Source organism: Psammomys obesus, unplaced genomic scaffold (assembly GCF_907164565.1).
Source record: "Psammomys obesus unplaced genomic scaffold, mPsaObe1.curated_primary_1811, whole genome shotgun sequence".
Classification (NCBI taxonomy): domain Eukaryota; kingdom Metazoa; phylum Chordata; class Mammalia; order Rodentia; family Muridae; genus Psammomys; species Psammomys obesus.
The window spans coordinates 1,028,896-1,045,379 of record NW_026596125.1 but is presented as its reverse complement, the minus strand read 5'-3'; the positions used below and the strand labels follow the sequence as shown (position 1 = coordinate 1,045,379).

Below are 16,484 nucleotides of genomic sequence, written 5' to 3'. Positions count from 1 at the left end.
TTTATAAATTCTATTTACCTCTGAGACAGGGTCTCACTGTAGTAGCCCAGGCTGGCTATGAACTTGTGACCCTCTTCCCTCAGTTTCCTAGTAGCTGATATTATGGCCTGCATTACCAGGTCCAACTTGACAGGACTTTTAAATGTTTGAAGCCAATAGTCAGTTGCTATACTAGTTGAAATAGAGTAAACCCAGGTTTTTCAGAGATAGGTGTGTGCCAAAAGATCTCTCAAACAGCTGAAAGGATCTTGGGGCCTTAAAGGGGTCCTGAGGCCGCCCCTTGAGCAGTATTGTCTTAAGGATTTTCCAGTTCTGTGTGTGTGTCATAGCACTAGCTCAGCAGTGAGGCATGAGCGCTGCAGCGCACAGGAACTAGTGATGACTAACGGAGTTTTCGAATCTCTTTCAGGGTTTCCGGAAGGGGGAGGGCCCACCGTAGATGGACCGTTACCCAGCTTTTCATCTAATCCCACTTTTGCAGACCAGGTAGGGCGTGGGCTTAATGTCAGTGGACTATTCCTGTGGAGTTCAGAAAGGGGCACATCTCCTGAGAAGGCAGTCTGGGGGAAGGCTCAGGATGGAGTCTGCATTTTAACTGAGTTGTTCTGATGGATACAGAATATCCTGGTTTTGTTTTTTTTTTTTTTTTTTAGTGACTAAGAGAGACCTCATCCCATTTATTCTTGTTTCTCTTCCAGATGCCCCAAATAACAATTAGTGTTTCTTTAAAATAGTGAGGCAATGTGTTGTTTTTGTTGTTATTCCTCTCACATGGATTTTATTTAAACTTTACAATTTCCTCAGAATAGACCTGTGAAAGCTTATGATGTTAAAGCCTATGCCAAACAGAACAGCATAAATAGAGACAGAGAAAGGACTCTTGAATTAAGGCCCCTGAATTAAGTCTCTTTGAGCTTGTGTAAAGATTTGAAGGTGATAAGCGAATAAGTATACTCATTTGTCAAAACCAAGTAAGATAATATTACTGAAACACTGGCAACTGGGAGCTGGATAAACAGTTGTTGGTAAAGTGCTTGCTGCACAAACATGAGGGTTTGAACCCCATCTCCAACCCCCCCCCCAAAAAAAACCCAGAATAACCAGGGTTTCATTCCCAGCACCTACATGGCAGCTCACAATTGTCTATAACTCCAGGATCTGACAACCTCACACAGTCATACATGCAGGCAAGACACCAATAGACATAAAATAAAAATAAATAATAATAAAAACGAATAATAGCACAATGAGAAAAGAACATATTCTTTACTTAGGAGGGAACCTAATGAGGTACATATATGTTTTAGCACTAAATTTAGCAGCTAATGCCAAATGGGAACAAGCTAGCCATAGAATCGTTGTGGTTGGCCAGGGGAAGCACAAAACTTATTTTAGCAGTACTGGTGAAGAGGTAGATTATTGTTCCTGTCTTGCAAAACGGGCCATTTCTGCATGAAGGTTAAACTCTCAGGTACCTTGAGGACCAACTCCTGTTTCGCGTGCCTCTGTTCCACAGGAAGCTGAGCTTCACGGTAAGCCCTGGTATGCTGGCGCCTGTGACCGCAAGTCTGCAGAAGAAGCCTTGCACAGATCCAACAAGGTTTGGGCATTGAAAATTTTCACACTGTGCCCTCAGTTCACATAAATCAAACTAGTAAACTAGCAGGGGCAGGGGCTGTCTCCCTGGACTTTCTCCTCTCTTAGGATCACCCCCATTGTCTTATCATCTCCTTCCTATTTACCTTTAATGTCAAGCTCTGGGGTGGGGGTGGGGTCCACTACTCCCAAACAATGGAGAGAGGTGGGAGGCAGGGGAGGCCTGGGGAGACCTGATGATGCAGGAGCCCAGCCTTGGAGTGAGGGAAGACAGGCTAGTTTGAACCAACCCATTGGACTGACAATCTGGATAAAGGCAGCAGAAACTACTATGAATTTTGTTTTTGAGAGCTCATCATTGGGGACAGATGAGATAATGCAAGATTAAAGTTTCCTTTTCAATTCCTCTGTTCTCCCTTGTTTTTTTAAAGCTCAAATCCCTGTCAAAATGTCATCAATTAGCTGGCGAGGGTCCTTTGCTCTGCCAAGACAGAAATTGTTGGTAGACTGGGAGAACGCGTTTTAGAGCTGTCAACAAGTTAAGGTTCCCAGTTTTTGCCTCTTTCTTATCCGGCCCATACTAGTTAGGGAAAAAATGAACACCTTTTTGGAGAGCCAATGCTGCATAACAGGAAAAGTAGAGAGAGACCGGGTTTGGGGAGAGGGCGTGTTTTGGACCAGGCACAACCTGTTTGTGTGTGCCATCACATCCTTGCCTCCTTATCACTCACCATCACTGAGGCTTGTGTTTTGAACCAACCACTGTCTACCTCCTTAGCTAGTCCACCAGGAGAAGGGCTAACCCCTTGGCCAAGGTGGAACTGGTTGCAGGGCTGTCTAGGGTTGAGTACAAGTTCACCACTGCTGCTACTGTTTCAGTGAGCCCTGGTCAACTCCACATCCTTTGGAGCCAGGACAATCAGCCACAAGGTTTTCAGAGCTGCCTAAAGGCCTCCATGTCACTCTTCGGTGGCCACCACTGTCCAGTCAACTCTGCTGCAGTCCACGATAAATGCTGTGGTTGTCTCCATGGTTTGCTTAGGGTCACACATTAAGTCTCTATTGGAGTTTACTTAGTCCCCAGAACTCTTGTAAATTTTATTCGGTTCTGAGACAGATTTTGTTTTGTTTTGTTTGTTTTCAAATTTATTCCTAAGGCTCATCACTGATTATTACATTTCTTCTTTCTGTCTTTTAGGTTACGTCTTGTGTATAGCTTTTTTTAATGTATGATTCTAAATGATTTTAGTAAAATATTTAATACACATTGGTATATTTTTTACAGTTTTTCTACTTTAACATAAGTCTATTGAGGTGAGAGTTTTCCTCAGCTGAGAGCTTGAATCTCCAGCTTCTACTTTCTTATGGTTTAGATTTCTACTTAGGGAACTTGCAAACATGGGCTCTAGTTCAAGTGACTCTAGGTTTAGTCTTACTGTGTCCTTTTACGTATTTCTAAGTCTCAGTGAGCACAATGCCTCAGTTAACATATTAAACATTAGCATCGACTTCACTCAAGTTTGTCTGAGTACCCGTCATAATAAACAGTATTCTTAGAAAATAATACAACAAATTTTAATTGATAACAAAAACATGGAGCTAAATAATATTTGAGAATAATAAAATACTCTTCAGAAGCCAATTTGTAGCTTATAGAAATATAACTAATACTATCACTATGCTTTACTTTTATTACACAGGATGGATCATTTCTTATTCGGAAAAGCTCTGGCCATGATTCTAAGCAGCCATATACGCTGGTTGCGTTTTTTAATAAGCGAGTATATAATATTCCTGTACGGTATATTGAAGCAACCAAACAATATGCTTTGGGAAAGAAGAAAAATGGTGAAGAGGTTAGTACTTATCATTTTTCTGTTTATATACTTAGTTGTTGTTGTTTTTTTTTTTTTTTTTTTTTGAGACAGAGTCTTAATATGTATTCTAGGTGGACCTGAAACCTTCTAGCCCAGGCTGGCCTTGAACTCAATCCCCCTGAGTATGGGATTACAGGAAGGTACCACTATGGCTGGCTGGTAACTCCTTTTTAACTCAGTTCTACATCTATTTTGAGCACAGTGGCAGCATGCTTTGTTAGGTGCCAGGGATAAAGGAAAATGATACAAAAGTAGTTGGTCTTAGGGGTTGTGTATATGTCATAAGTAGAAAATAAGATAAAATACCATGTTTTAAAATACAATATTTGTAGTAGATGATGCACACTGTGTAATAGCACATCCCATGAGAAAGCAGAAGAAAAATGGTGCAATGCATGTCAGAGCATTTCTGTTTAATTTTAAAATTCTATGTCTTTGTGTATGGTGTGCATGTGTGTGGTACGGGAAGGCCACAGGCTAACATGTGGGAGTCCTTCTTGATCCATCCCCACTTACTGCTGGAGGCAGGGTCTTTTGACTAAATATGGCTACTCTAACTAGCCACTTATTTTAGTTTTCCCCTAGGTCTGTCTTCTGAGACCTGGAATTACAGGCAGGCCACTCTGTCCACCTGGCATTTTTATGGGCACTGGGCATCTGAACTCCCACATGCATGCTTGGACAGCAAGTGCTTTTTCCGCTGAGCCATCTCCTCATCCCTTCTCCACCTAATAAGGGCAAGCTGATAAAATTTATTAGTCCAAGCAAACCAATAAATGAAAGTCGAAATGCCAAATGCCTCAATTGAATTGAGGTTGTAAGAATCAAGGTCATGGACTAGTGCTCCAAAATCAAGGCCTTGAAGCTTAACCCTATAAGGTGACCAGGGAAGTACTTGAGAAATTCAGAACTTGATTTGAAACATTGGGCTATAATTCTTGGGCCAAGATGAGCTTATGTAATGAGATACATAGGTCTTAAATAACCAACAGAAATGCCTCTAATTAGGAGCAAAATGAAAGCTCAACATGTTTCTGGTTAGCTAGCCTCTACCTGTAAAGGAATCTTGGAGTTTGAGTTAGAATAACCCATTGTCTTTGTTTTTGTTCTATCACTGTGGGGAGGCACCAAGTCCAAGGCAACTCTTATAAAGGAAAGCAATTAACTGAGGGCTTGCTTAAAGTTTCAGAGGTTTAGTCCATTATTATCACGTTGGGGATTACAGAGATAAAATGGCACTGGACCAGTAACTAAGAGCTAGGTCCTGATTTGTAGGCAAAGAGAGCAACACTGAGCTTAGCATGTGCTTTTGAAACCTCATAGCCCATCACCTGTGACACACTTCCTCCAAGTCCACACCTCCTTATCCTTCTCAAATAGTGCCACTCCCTTATGACCAACCATTCAAATTCATGGGCCTATAGTTATCAATCTTATTCAAACCACTACGCCCATGGTGTGGTCCAGGAAGGAATATTTATTCTCACCTTGAATGGTGGGCTGAATGTGAATTTGTGGAATGAAAGGTGGAGGAAGGAAAAAAAAAACCACAAAAAGAAGGAAAGGATGGTTTAAACAGAGAAAATAGCACAAACAAGAGAGTGTGGTGGCACCTACCTGTAATAGCAACCCTTGGGAGGCTGAGGTTAGAAGATTGTGAGTTCAAGTCCAGCCTGGGCTTTAAAGTGAAGCCCTGCCTCAAGTTTTAAAATTGAAGAAAGAAGGGAGAAAGGATGGAGGGAAGGAAGGAGAATGTTAGGAGGAAACTTTTTTCTTTTTTTTTTTAATTTTTTTATTTTATGTATATGAGTATTCTCTCTGCATTTACACCTGTCAGAAGAGGGAATCAGTTCACATTATAGATGGTTGTAAGCCACCATGTGGTTGCCAGGAATTGAACTCATGACCTGTGGAAGAGCAAACAGTGCTCTCAACCACTGAGCCATCTCTCCAGCCCCCACTTTTTTTTAAAGATACATTCAGAAAGAGCCACAGCTTTCCAAAACCAGCACTATTTAAAAAAAAAAAAAGGCGCAGTCCTCCTGCATCTGTCTTCTTAGTACTGAGGCAGGGAACTGTGTCTTGTTCACTTTGCCCTTCCAGAACCAGAGTACAATGGCTTACCTTAGTGGACACTGCATGAGTGAATTCAATTGTTATTGAATAGTTATAGGAAAAATAATGGCATTCATTTTGTTTTCTAAAATAAAATGTGGTTGAGGCACATACATCAAAATACTCTCACAGACCATCTTGAACGTGTTTATGTATGTGTCTTACCATACAGCATCATTTTATGAGCCCCAAAAGTACACAAGCAGTCAACTTCACATTCCACCAGCACCTGTTCCTTGTCATTTCCTGGGTTGTTTGTTAGAGCAGCCATCTTAAGGATGTGCTGTGATCCCTAATTCACTTTCCTTTGATGATTAGTATTGATCAGTATCTTTTCACATTTGTTGGCCACTTACCTATCATCTGTGCAGAAATATTTACCCAAGTCCTTTGTACACTTTCCAATCAAGTATTCCAGTTTTTGCTATTGTTGAATGTGGGGATTTTTGTTTTGTTTGGTTTTGAGACAAGTTTTCTCTGTATAGCCCTGGCTGTCCTGGAACTTACTCTGTAAAGCAAGCTAGCCTTGAACTCAGAGATTTTCCTGCCTCTACCTCTCAAATGCTGGGATTAAAAGCATGTGCCACCATGTCCAACTCTGAGTTTGGGAATGTATGAAAACATTCTTCTTTCTTGGTTTACCTTTTAACTCTGTTGATTTCATTCTCTGACAGACAAGTATTTTGAATTTTATGTAATCTCATTTATGTATCTTGGCTTTAGTGCCTGTGTTCTTTATGTCACAACCAGGAAACCATGGCCAAATCCAAAATGCCCTCTGTGTTTTCTTCTAGGTGTTTATAACTTGAGGTTTTAAATGATATCTTGAATAATCAAAAAAGACAACTCTTGAATCTAAGAACAGTAATCAAAAGCAGACTTGCATTGTCATTTAAGAAAGTTAAATAACTCTTCTAATCCGTATTCTAGCCCTTTATTTCCGATTGCACTTAGCTTCACAGCTGTGCCAAGAGAACAGAATGAACGTATCACTGCGTTTATCACAAAGGAGTTTCCCGAGCAGTAGTAAGAGGGTTAGATGGTTGAAGGAATCAAGGTAAACTTACAGGTCTCTGCCTGCTCCTCTCTGCTCAGAAAACCTTTCATGCCCGCTGGAAACTCTGTCTTAAAAGCCTCTTTTAAAATGTTCCTTAATCATAATAAGTGTTAGGAAATGGTGGTGATGCTGACACAACACACCCAGGAGTGGCTTCATTCCCAAGTCTTCTCAGCTGGAGCTCACCCACCAGAGGCATTACACCGGGGAGCTGGGAGCTGTCCTATTCACAGGTCCTGAATTTTTCTTATATAAACTTTGAATTTTCTTATATAAACTTTAAACTTTGACAAGCTATGGGTTTCCTTGCCATGCACATACACACACACACACACACACACACACACACACACACACAGCCACACTAGTCAACAAGAATTCTTCAGTTCCTCTTGGCCTAAGACCCTTCTTCTCTACCCCAGAATTAATAGGTCAGCACTTTGTGCCACTCTCAGCAAAACCAGCCTCTGAACTAAAATGTATAGAAGATTATTATAATGGTGTCTGGCAATGCTGAAATCAACTAAAAAAAAAAAATCTCCATTAAATTGTTTATAAGAAAAAACTGATGTTTTCAGTATACTGAACATAAAAACAGAAAAATGTAAATTTGGGCTATCTCTTGTGGTTATTCCTAAACCAGCTGTATACCCAAATCACCACACAGAGACTGGGATTTATATAATTAACCTAGAGCACAATGCGGGGCAATAGTTACTCCATCCTAAACCTCCAAGCCCACATAGTTTTCTGCCATTCAGATTTCACCCATTAGAGTTGCTTTTAGTCATATCTTAGGTCCAGTTCATCCGTCCTCATAGTTTCAAGATATCTCTTGCAGAATCTGTTCTCCTCTCTCCTGCCTCTTCTCTCTTTCTCTCTGGACCAGGATGTCCCACCCTGTTCTCTCCATTGCTTATCATTGGGGCTGGTTTTTTAATTGACAATATAGAGAACAAATGGTGGCATGTTTACACAAACTTGAGACAGATGATACTTAGAATAAGCATCACAATGCAATGTCCTGATTGAAACCAGATAGTGGGGTAGAGAAATCAGCATTTGAACAAACAAGGGTAAATTGAATACATTCCACAAGAATATAATACCATCAGCTATCTGATATCAACTCTGCATATATCTTTAAAGATTGTTTTTCTACTTCTATTTAAGTGTAATATAATATATATAGTCAATAAATAACCAATTAATTGTTTACCTTTTCATACAGCTGTTTTGGCTTGCACAGTACAGTAATCTCAGAGCTTTGATGACTGCTCTGTTTTATTGGCCATGAGATGTTGAGCTATTGATCCAGTTATCTTCTGTACATATTTAGAAATATCAACTATACTGAACAAATATGAACATAAATAAAATAGAACTGAGAAAAAGCAGCAACTAAATGATCCCCAGCTTATCTTTTATTTTAACCTCAAATGTGTTTCAACCCCACTTCCTGTCTCAAATAATTCCAACTCAATTCAAATCTTCTGAGTTTCTTGAGTTCAGGACACACTTTTTTTTTTTTAAACCTTCAATTCAGTGTTAAAGAGCTTGTGTTCGTCCATCTCCTAGCCCTTTCTTTTTCCAATTTTCTTCAAAACCTTCAGTTTTGAAGGTCTTAGACAACAGTACGTTGCCCCTGCTGTTTTTGATCTCAGGGTGAGTCAGTACATCATGACAGAGTAAAATCACTCACAACAAACAAAGGACCAGAATCCCACAGTCCCCTCAAGGACACATTTATTTGGCTTGACAAGACCCTGTCCCTGTTTACCCCTATGAATATATCATGGCATTTCTCACAGAGGATTTCCACTGGCAATTGCAAAAGTGCTGAGTGACTGCAGAGTGGGAAGGAGTAAAGGGGAAGGTGTCTGAAAGCCCCTCCCACTTGCCTCTCCTCCACGGTCTAACTTTCAGATGGCCAGACAGCTAAAACACAACTGTATTTCATTTGAGAAGTTGTACAGTATTAGGAGTATCTTTTTATTCAATATGTAGATATTGGAAGTCATCTAAACAATCAATAAAAATTTTAAATTGTTTTGTACAATTTTAAATTGTTTGGATATCTGTACTTAAAAGGTTAAAGGACACAATAAAGTCAATAAATAGCAATTCCATAAACCATGGAAGTATTGCAGATCAATTACTTTAAAAATGATAAATGTACTTACTTGATGACTGTGAACTTTTGTAAACTTAACGCATTTTGTTTCATGGTCTGTGTTATACTCCTTTAATCTTTCATTTTAAAACTCTGATCACTTATCAGAACAAACTTTCTGACATCCTTAAGTTAAGACTTATATAGACATGGGAGATTCAAATAGATGAACACATACGGTGAGAGTATAACGAGAAACTTCATTATTACTTTGGCACTAAGTTAGCTCTGAGCTTACAAGCAACCAAGTATAGATAGAAATAAGAGGGCCAAGGGCTGGAGAGATGGCTCAGCCATCCAAGGCTAGGCTCAGAACCATAAATATAAGAAAAGAAAACAAAAATAGAAATGTATATAGGAAATAAGTTTTCCTGGTACTGAATCCTACGAGTAACTTATTATATCAGTTGTGTTTCAGTTGGCTCCCAGCACTAGAACAAAAATACCGAGCATAACCAACTTATAAAGATGAAAGGTTTATTTTGGCTCAGTTTTGAAGGTCTTAGTCAATAATACATTGGCCCTGCTGTTTTTGGTTCCTGGATGAGTCAGTACATCATGACAGAGTAAAATCACTCACAACAAACAAAGGACCAGGGTCCCACAGTCCCCCCAAGGGCACACCCAGAATAAACTAGAGACTTCCAATGAGGCCTGCCTGCTTCTTAAAGTTTTCACTAAATTAACAATAGTGGCACCATGGAAACTTCATCTTTGGCACATAGGCTTTTGGGAGATTGTCAAGATTTCTGCAACATTACAGATAATTTGTGTTTTATGAGGGATATAAAAAAGTCTGTCATATGGCAGTTTCATGTTTGACAATAAGAAACATTATTTTTAGAAATTGATTGATTGATTGATTGATTGGATTTTCAGGGCAGAAAGAATTTTCTGTATCTGTTCTGAAACTCTGTAGAGCAGGCTGGCCTGCACTCAGGAACCATCATGTCTCTGCCTGCCGAGTGCTGGGATTAAATGCATTTACCACCACACCCAACTCAGAAGAAAATATTTTAAAACATTTAGCAAAACATTTTTTAAAAACCATGAAATCATAAGTGCAGGAACAATAACTTGCTGTTACTAAATCTAGGACAGCCCAGAACCTACCACCCTGCAGGTTCCAGCCTTTGTTAAAAGAGATGGACACTTCTGGGAAGAATGTCAGCCAAGACCCAATAACCATGAACAGCTTGAGAAAGTGGGAGGAGATGAGAAGCATAGAGCATGGCAGGGAGCATAAACAGCAATTAATTCACCCTTGTCTTCCTTCTCTAGTACTTCGGAAGTGTTGTGGAAATCATTAAGAATCACCAGCACAACCCCCTGGTTCTTATCGACAGTCAGAATAACACAAAAGATTCCACAAGACTGAAATATGCTGTGAAGGTTTCATAAAGGAAGAGACGTCAACACCACTGTTCCAGACATTTCCCCCATTTCTCCTTTTAAGAAAACTTCATATTCTGGATGTGAATCATCAGCAATAAAAGAGAAGATAAATGAATGCATGGAGGTGGTAAATCCAGTCCTTCATAAGATGTTCACATGAGCTTTTCTATTCCCTGACCGGATGAAGTAATAGCTGGGGAGGATCAGTTATGATGCTACTAATGTTTTCCAAATAAATGTATTTAAAAGAACCAGGGGTAGTGCATTTTCAGTGATACCAGAAAGCAGCGTTATATTTTTAAACTAAGAAGATTTTACACTTGGATACAACCAAAAAGCCACTGGGAATGTAGGCCCGTACGGCAATCACTGCACCTGAGTGGAGCTAGGCTATCTAGTGCTGAGGCTTGACAATTATGTCTTAAACCTTCTTCTTTTTTCTTTTGAGACAGTTTCACTATGTAGACCAGGCTGGCCTGGAACTCAGAGAGATCTACCTGCCTCTGATTCTCAAGTCCTGGTACTAGCGGTATGTACCACCACACCCAATTTCAGTTAAACTTACAATATGTAGATTAAAGTAATGAACGGCAGACAAAGCAGGGGTTTGGAACAGATCTGTGTGTGCCTCCAACCATGTGAGAATTAAACAGAGATGAACTTTCCAGTTCTGCCAGATTGTGCTGTTGGATTTGCCTATTAGGAATAATCATTCCCCCCCTTTGATCTGAGTATCTATTAGATGGCGCCTAAACTTGGTAAGAAATGGAGATGATAGGTAAACCAATTGGAAATGCTGGGTGCTAGGGAAATAATCCAGAGAACATGAGCAGATAGGCTGGTGTCGATGAATACAAAGGATTTCATTAGTTTCTTTTCTGTTGCTGTGATAATGCATCAAAACCAAGGCAATGTACAGAGGAAAGAGTTTTACCTGGTTTGCAGCTCTGGAGAAACAAGAGTCCATCGTGGCAGCAAGCAGCAGACATCACAGCTGGAGCATGAATGATGCCAAGAGCTCACACCTCAACCACAAGCTGAAGCCGAGAGCACGAACTGAAAATAAGTGATGGCTTTTCCTCTCTCAAAGCCACCCCCTCCCAGCAACACCCAGGACATACCACAAACCCCTCCCCAAATGGAGCCACCAACGAGGACCAAGGGTTTGGATGCCCAAGACCATGGGTGGGAGGACATTTCTCATTTAAACCATCACAAAGATAGAGAGATACTACAGTGAACAGCCTTGCACAAGGTTTTAGATCAGTCCAGATATGTACTCTAGATGGTGTTGAAATGACATGCAGCTGATTAAGTCTAATAATCAAGTGAGAACACACTTGATCACTAGATAAGATAGCAGCATCAATGCATTTTAAAAAAAACCAGATGGTGATGCCCAAGACTATGGGTCAGAGCAACTCACAGACTCTCATAAACAGAACAACATGTTTTTAAGTGTCAGTTTTGTAACTACTAAACTATGGGTTGAATTATGTCCAACACATTTACAGGCAAAGTGTTGCATAATTTTTAAAAACTCTTTTATCTACATTTCTTTATATCTCCTTCTCTCTATCCCAATCCTTTCCAACACTCCAACATCAGGTAGGAGACAGGGTTAGTGGGAAAGGGGGCACAGTTCTCTTAGCTGCTTCCTGCTGGTTAGCATCCTCAGGTTCCTTGGAGCCAGTCCACTCCTTGTTTCAGGACATCTCCAACTTCTTGTCTCACTGCATCAACAGCAACAGGAGCTGCAGAGAGGAAGCAGCAGCAGCCTTGCTCTTTCTCTGAGCTCCTCCATGCTCTCTGGGCTCTCGCGTTTATTCTCTCTCCAGAGTCCTCAGACTTAAACTGTCTGCAGCTGGCAAAGAGCCCCTCTCAGAGCCCACATGAGGCAAATAGTTTGCTGCTGTGGACCATCTGAATCAGTCCCACATCCCACACCTGGGATTAAAACAAAACCATGTTTCTATCCACAACAATAAAGTCAAGTTATTATGGAGTCATAAGGTAGGTGCTACACAGGTAACCTGTTCTTTATGAAGAAAAGAGTTTGAGTACAGATGCAGCCACTCATAGAGGGAAGGCTGTGAAGAGGCATCATGAGAAGACCAGGGACTGGATCCATGCACCCATAAACCAAAGAATGTTAAGGATGGCTGTCAAACCAACAAAAGCCAGGCAAGGGCAAGAACAGATTCCCCTCCAGGGTTCAGTGGAAACACTGTCCCATTTATACTTTGATTTCAGATTTCAAGCATCTAGAACTGGAGGTCAATAAGTCTATTTCAATCTCTTTCTTTAAGCCACTCAGATTGTGGTGGCTTGTTACAACTGCCCTCTGATGGGAATACAATTCATAGAGACTTTTTACAATGAAATCTTTGGTATATATTCATAGAAATTTTGAAATTTTGTACTGAAAGTGTTTTCCCTTTTACAAAAACAATGTAATTGTTTAGAATGTACTAGAAAGAACTATTTACAATAAAGAAGACTGAAGCAGTCCTTTGCAAAAAACACTCACTAATAATATAAGACAGGAACCTTCTCCGAGTAGCCTTGGCTGTCCTGGACTTACTTTGTAGACCAGCCTGGCCTCGAACTTACAGAGATCCTCCTGCCTCTGAGTGCTGGGATTATAGGTGTGCACCACCATAGCCAGTTTTTTAAACAGTTTACTTTTAAAAATTTTATGTACATTGGTGTTTTGATTGCATGTATGCCTGTGTGAGGGTATCAGATCCTCTGGAACAGGATTTATAGACAGTTGTGAGCTGCCATGTGGGTGCTGGGAATTGAACCAGGGTCCTCTGGAAGAGCCAGTGCTCTTAACCGTTGAGCCATCTCTCCAGCCAGAGATACATTTTAATGTAAACAAATCTTCATTCATTCCTTCCGTTGCCACAGCAACCCCTGCTCAAAACAGCCTTTTTTTGCCCTGTCCCCAACTGCCTCCCTCCTGATGTTCCCCTACAACAAGATGAAGAAGCATAGCTTCTAAACAAACAAACAAACAAAATGCAACTCCATAGTAACTTAATACTCAGCACTGCTATGGTGGGCTTTTGGAGCAAACGCTGGGATTCATAAGCCAGTCTCTGCAGAGGCATCCATCCTCTTAGTCTCCAGTGTTGGGAGAAATATCCTACCTAACAGGCCAACCTTTCCCCATCTCCCAGAAAGAGTCCGTTAGAGGGTAGGTAACCGTACCCTAAGGTAGGCTTCTCCAAAGCCTTCCTCTGCAGGTGGAATTCTCAGTGAAGCTAGGAAAACCTCCAAGAGATCCCGTCAGCTTCATCTATAATTATCAATGCTTGATAAGAAAGTGATTTTTTCACAGAGAAATTCTCAGGCAAGCTAGCTGATGCGGGGGAGGGGGCTGGAGTGCCATAGCGCGGCGGCTGAAGGCAGCATCTCGGGTCCTGTTCTCTGTCTCAAGAACGTCTCAAAGCAGACTGCATCCGGGGTGACAGAAAGGCTCCAGGCTTGTGCCAATGGGCAGCAGAGATGGGATGGCTGCATCTGCGGCCATCAGAAGCCTGCCCTGTGCTGAAACGAACCAGCCACAGCACGGGTTTCGTGACTCTGAACCCCGAGCACTAAACATGGCAACCGGGACAGGTTTGCCTAAGAATAGAACGGACTGATGCGAAGCAAAACTAGTCGTATGCGAGGCATGATTTTAGAGCTGGACTGAAATTAAAATGACTTTAAGATGGTGTATAACCTAACCTCTACTTATAGGTGAGGTGGCATAGAAGAAACTTAAAGCTTGCTGCCTGAAAGCTCAGTTTCAGCGAATGCCCCTGGCAGGAGCTAAGCATAAGGGAGACAGTATTGGCTTCAGAGACAGGTCTGTGTCCCGGATCTACTGCTAACTGGTTTGCTGTCGGGCTTCCCATCCTTGAAGGCGTCAGTTTTTACATTTCTGAAACAACTTCTTTGTAGTCATGACACAAGAGTGAACAAAGGTACTTTTTTATACCCTACAAATTATGCCTATTACATATTAACTCGCAGCCCCCTCGCTAAAAATCTCCTTTGCAGAGATTTAAACTGATCTGTGAACAACTCTTCAAATAAAACTGCTTGTGGACATTCATTTTGATTACATGTCAGGAAGACCCCTGGGATTTTTCTCTGTACCTATGGGTTTTACTTTTTCTTTTTCTTTATTTAGTAGCTACAATGTTCTTTGAATTTCATGAAAGCCATTACTGGTCTTTGCCCAAGAAGAAAGTACATTTAGGTACATACACACAAAAAAATTACCAGTTTTATTAAGGTTTCTGCACTCTTAGGACTTCTCCGTAGACCAAACACCCAAAGATCCAAGGCTTCAGGCCCTTGACTCACATCTCTTTAAATGTTCATATATCAAAATGGCTGAAATATTATGCACTAAAGACATGAACATAATTTCTCCACTGAGTGAGAAACAGGTACTGATGTGGGTTATTTCAAGGGCTCTGGAGTGTTGCTTCAAGTGCAATCCCAGCTCCTGTGCCTGGCCACAGACTGTGAACTTGGCTTGCCCGTGAGAAAAAAATGGACACAATCACGCAATTTATCTTACAGGATTGTTCAAAGAGTGTATTAAAATTGTAAAAGTTCAGGCATGTGAATTATCACTGATATAACCAGCCAACAAGTCACTGAGCCTATTGTATGCCAGTCAGGATATATGTCAGGCACATGAAGTGTGGAAATAAATCATCTTACATTTTTTGAGGCACCCAAAGAACCACTCAGATATTTCAATCCAGAGTTCTCATTTTATAAAAAGCATCAAACAGGATTTTAAATCTAGAAATTACTGTTTTTAAAAGGATGTCCTCTGCTAAGAAAAACTTCAAAAGGGAAAAATATAACTGAAATACTCACTAATAAACACTTGTTACTCAACTGCAAAGTCTCATCCCTTTCCCCCCAAAACACACCATTTTACAAATGTTACCATTTCTGTTTCTTATTCCTAAGCAGGCCACTTAGACCTAGATTGAAATCCTGCTGGCTACATATTCTCTGTCAAGTTATGCTGTTTCACTTGCCTTTGAGGCTTTTTTAAAATACTTTTTTAATTTTTTTCACAATTTATTCATTATATATCCTAATTGAAGCCCCTTCTCTTAACTCCCCTAATCCCACCCTTCCTCCCCCTTCCTCTCCTCCCCTTCGCCTAGTCCACTGAAAGGAGTTATCCACTATTCCATCTGCCCATAGCTTGTTCAGTCTCATCAGGACTGCCTGGATCCTCTTCCTCTGTGACCTGGCAAGGCTGCATCACCAGGGGCAAGTGATCAAAGAGCAGTCAACTGAGTTCATGACAGAGGCAGCCCCTGCTCCTCTCACTCAGAGATCCACATGGAGACTGAGCTGCCAATCGGCCACATCTGAGCAGGGGTCTAGGTCCTCTCCATGCATGGTCCTCCATTAGTGTATCAGTCTCTACAGGACCAGCTTTCTTGGTCTCCTTGTGAGGCTCCTGTCCCCTCCATGTCCCTCTATTCCCATTCCTCTCTTCTTCTATAAGACTTCCAGCACTCTGCCCAAAGTTTGGCCCTGAGTCTCAGCATCTGCTTTGATCCCCTTATTTCCTGTTCCTAAAGGTTCATCAGTCGTACTAGTTTTTCTAAAGAACTTGGTTTGTTTTTGCTGATTTTCTCTTATTTTGCAGTCACTGATTTCCACAATTAGCTTTATCATTTCCCTCATTCTTTTTTATTATTATTATTTCCCTTTCTTTTTTTTAACTTGCTCCTTTACACAGTTAATATGGAAGCCTAGATTTAATTTGATGTTATAACATGATTTTCATTGTATATTTTCATATATGTATATATTTTCATATATATTTTTTCATTATAATCATATTTTTAATTCTGTATTTCATCATTTTGTATTGAAACTGGACATTTTATGTAAAACTTTGCACCCACACCCAACTTACAGACACACACGCACACACATTACCTCGGATACATTACTTTGAAGTGCCTTGGCTGGGCTAAATCAGTAGTTCTGCCTCAGATGTTACTATTCAAATGCTCCCTAACCCTGGATTTAAGTCTGACTTTCCCAGGAGTTGCTCTTGAGTCTGCATGCTTAGTGCTCAGCCCTCTGCATCTGTGAGGTTTACACTGTTTGCCATAAAACTCATTATAGGCAACTCTCACAGCTGGCAGAGTTTACAGATTTGCCTGTGGTCAGCCAGGAACTTGCAAGCTGGAATACCTCTGGTTACTGCTTTGAGGTTATAGCCTGC

The 16,484-nt window shown here is 40.7% G+C and overlaps 1 protein-coding gene across 1 annotated transcript in view; it reads left to right on the top strand.

The window, feature by feature from the left end:
• Positions 1–10,328, top strand: part of Blnk (B cell linker) — a 64,619-nt gene extending 54,291 nt beyond the window's left edge. The window contains exons 14-17 of the mRNA XM_055591603.1: positions 410–486; positions 1,517–1,600; positions 3,297–3,452; positions 10,100–10,328. Coding sequence (XP_055447578.1) covers positions 410–486; positions 1,517–1,600; positions 3,297–3,452; positions 10,100–10,219 — 437 coding nt within the window. The 3' untranslated portion in view covers positions 10,220–10,328. The remainder of the gene's footprint in view (positions 1–409; positions 487–1,516; positions 1,601–3,296; positions 3,453–10,099) is intronic.
• Positions 10,329–16,484: the final 6,156 nt, after the last annotated feature.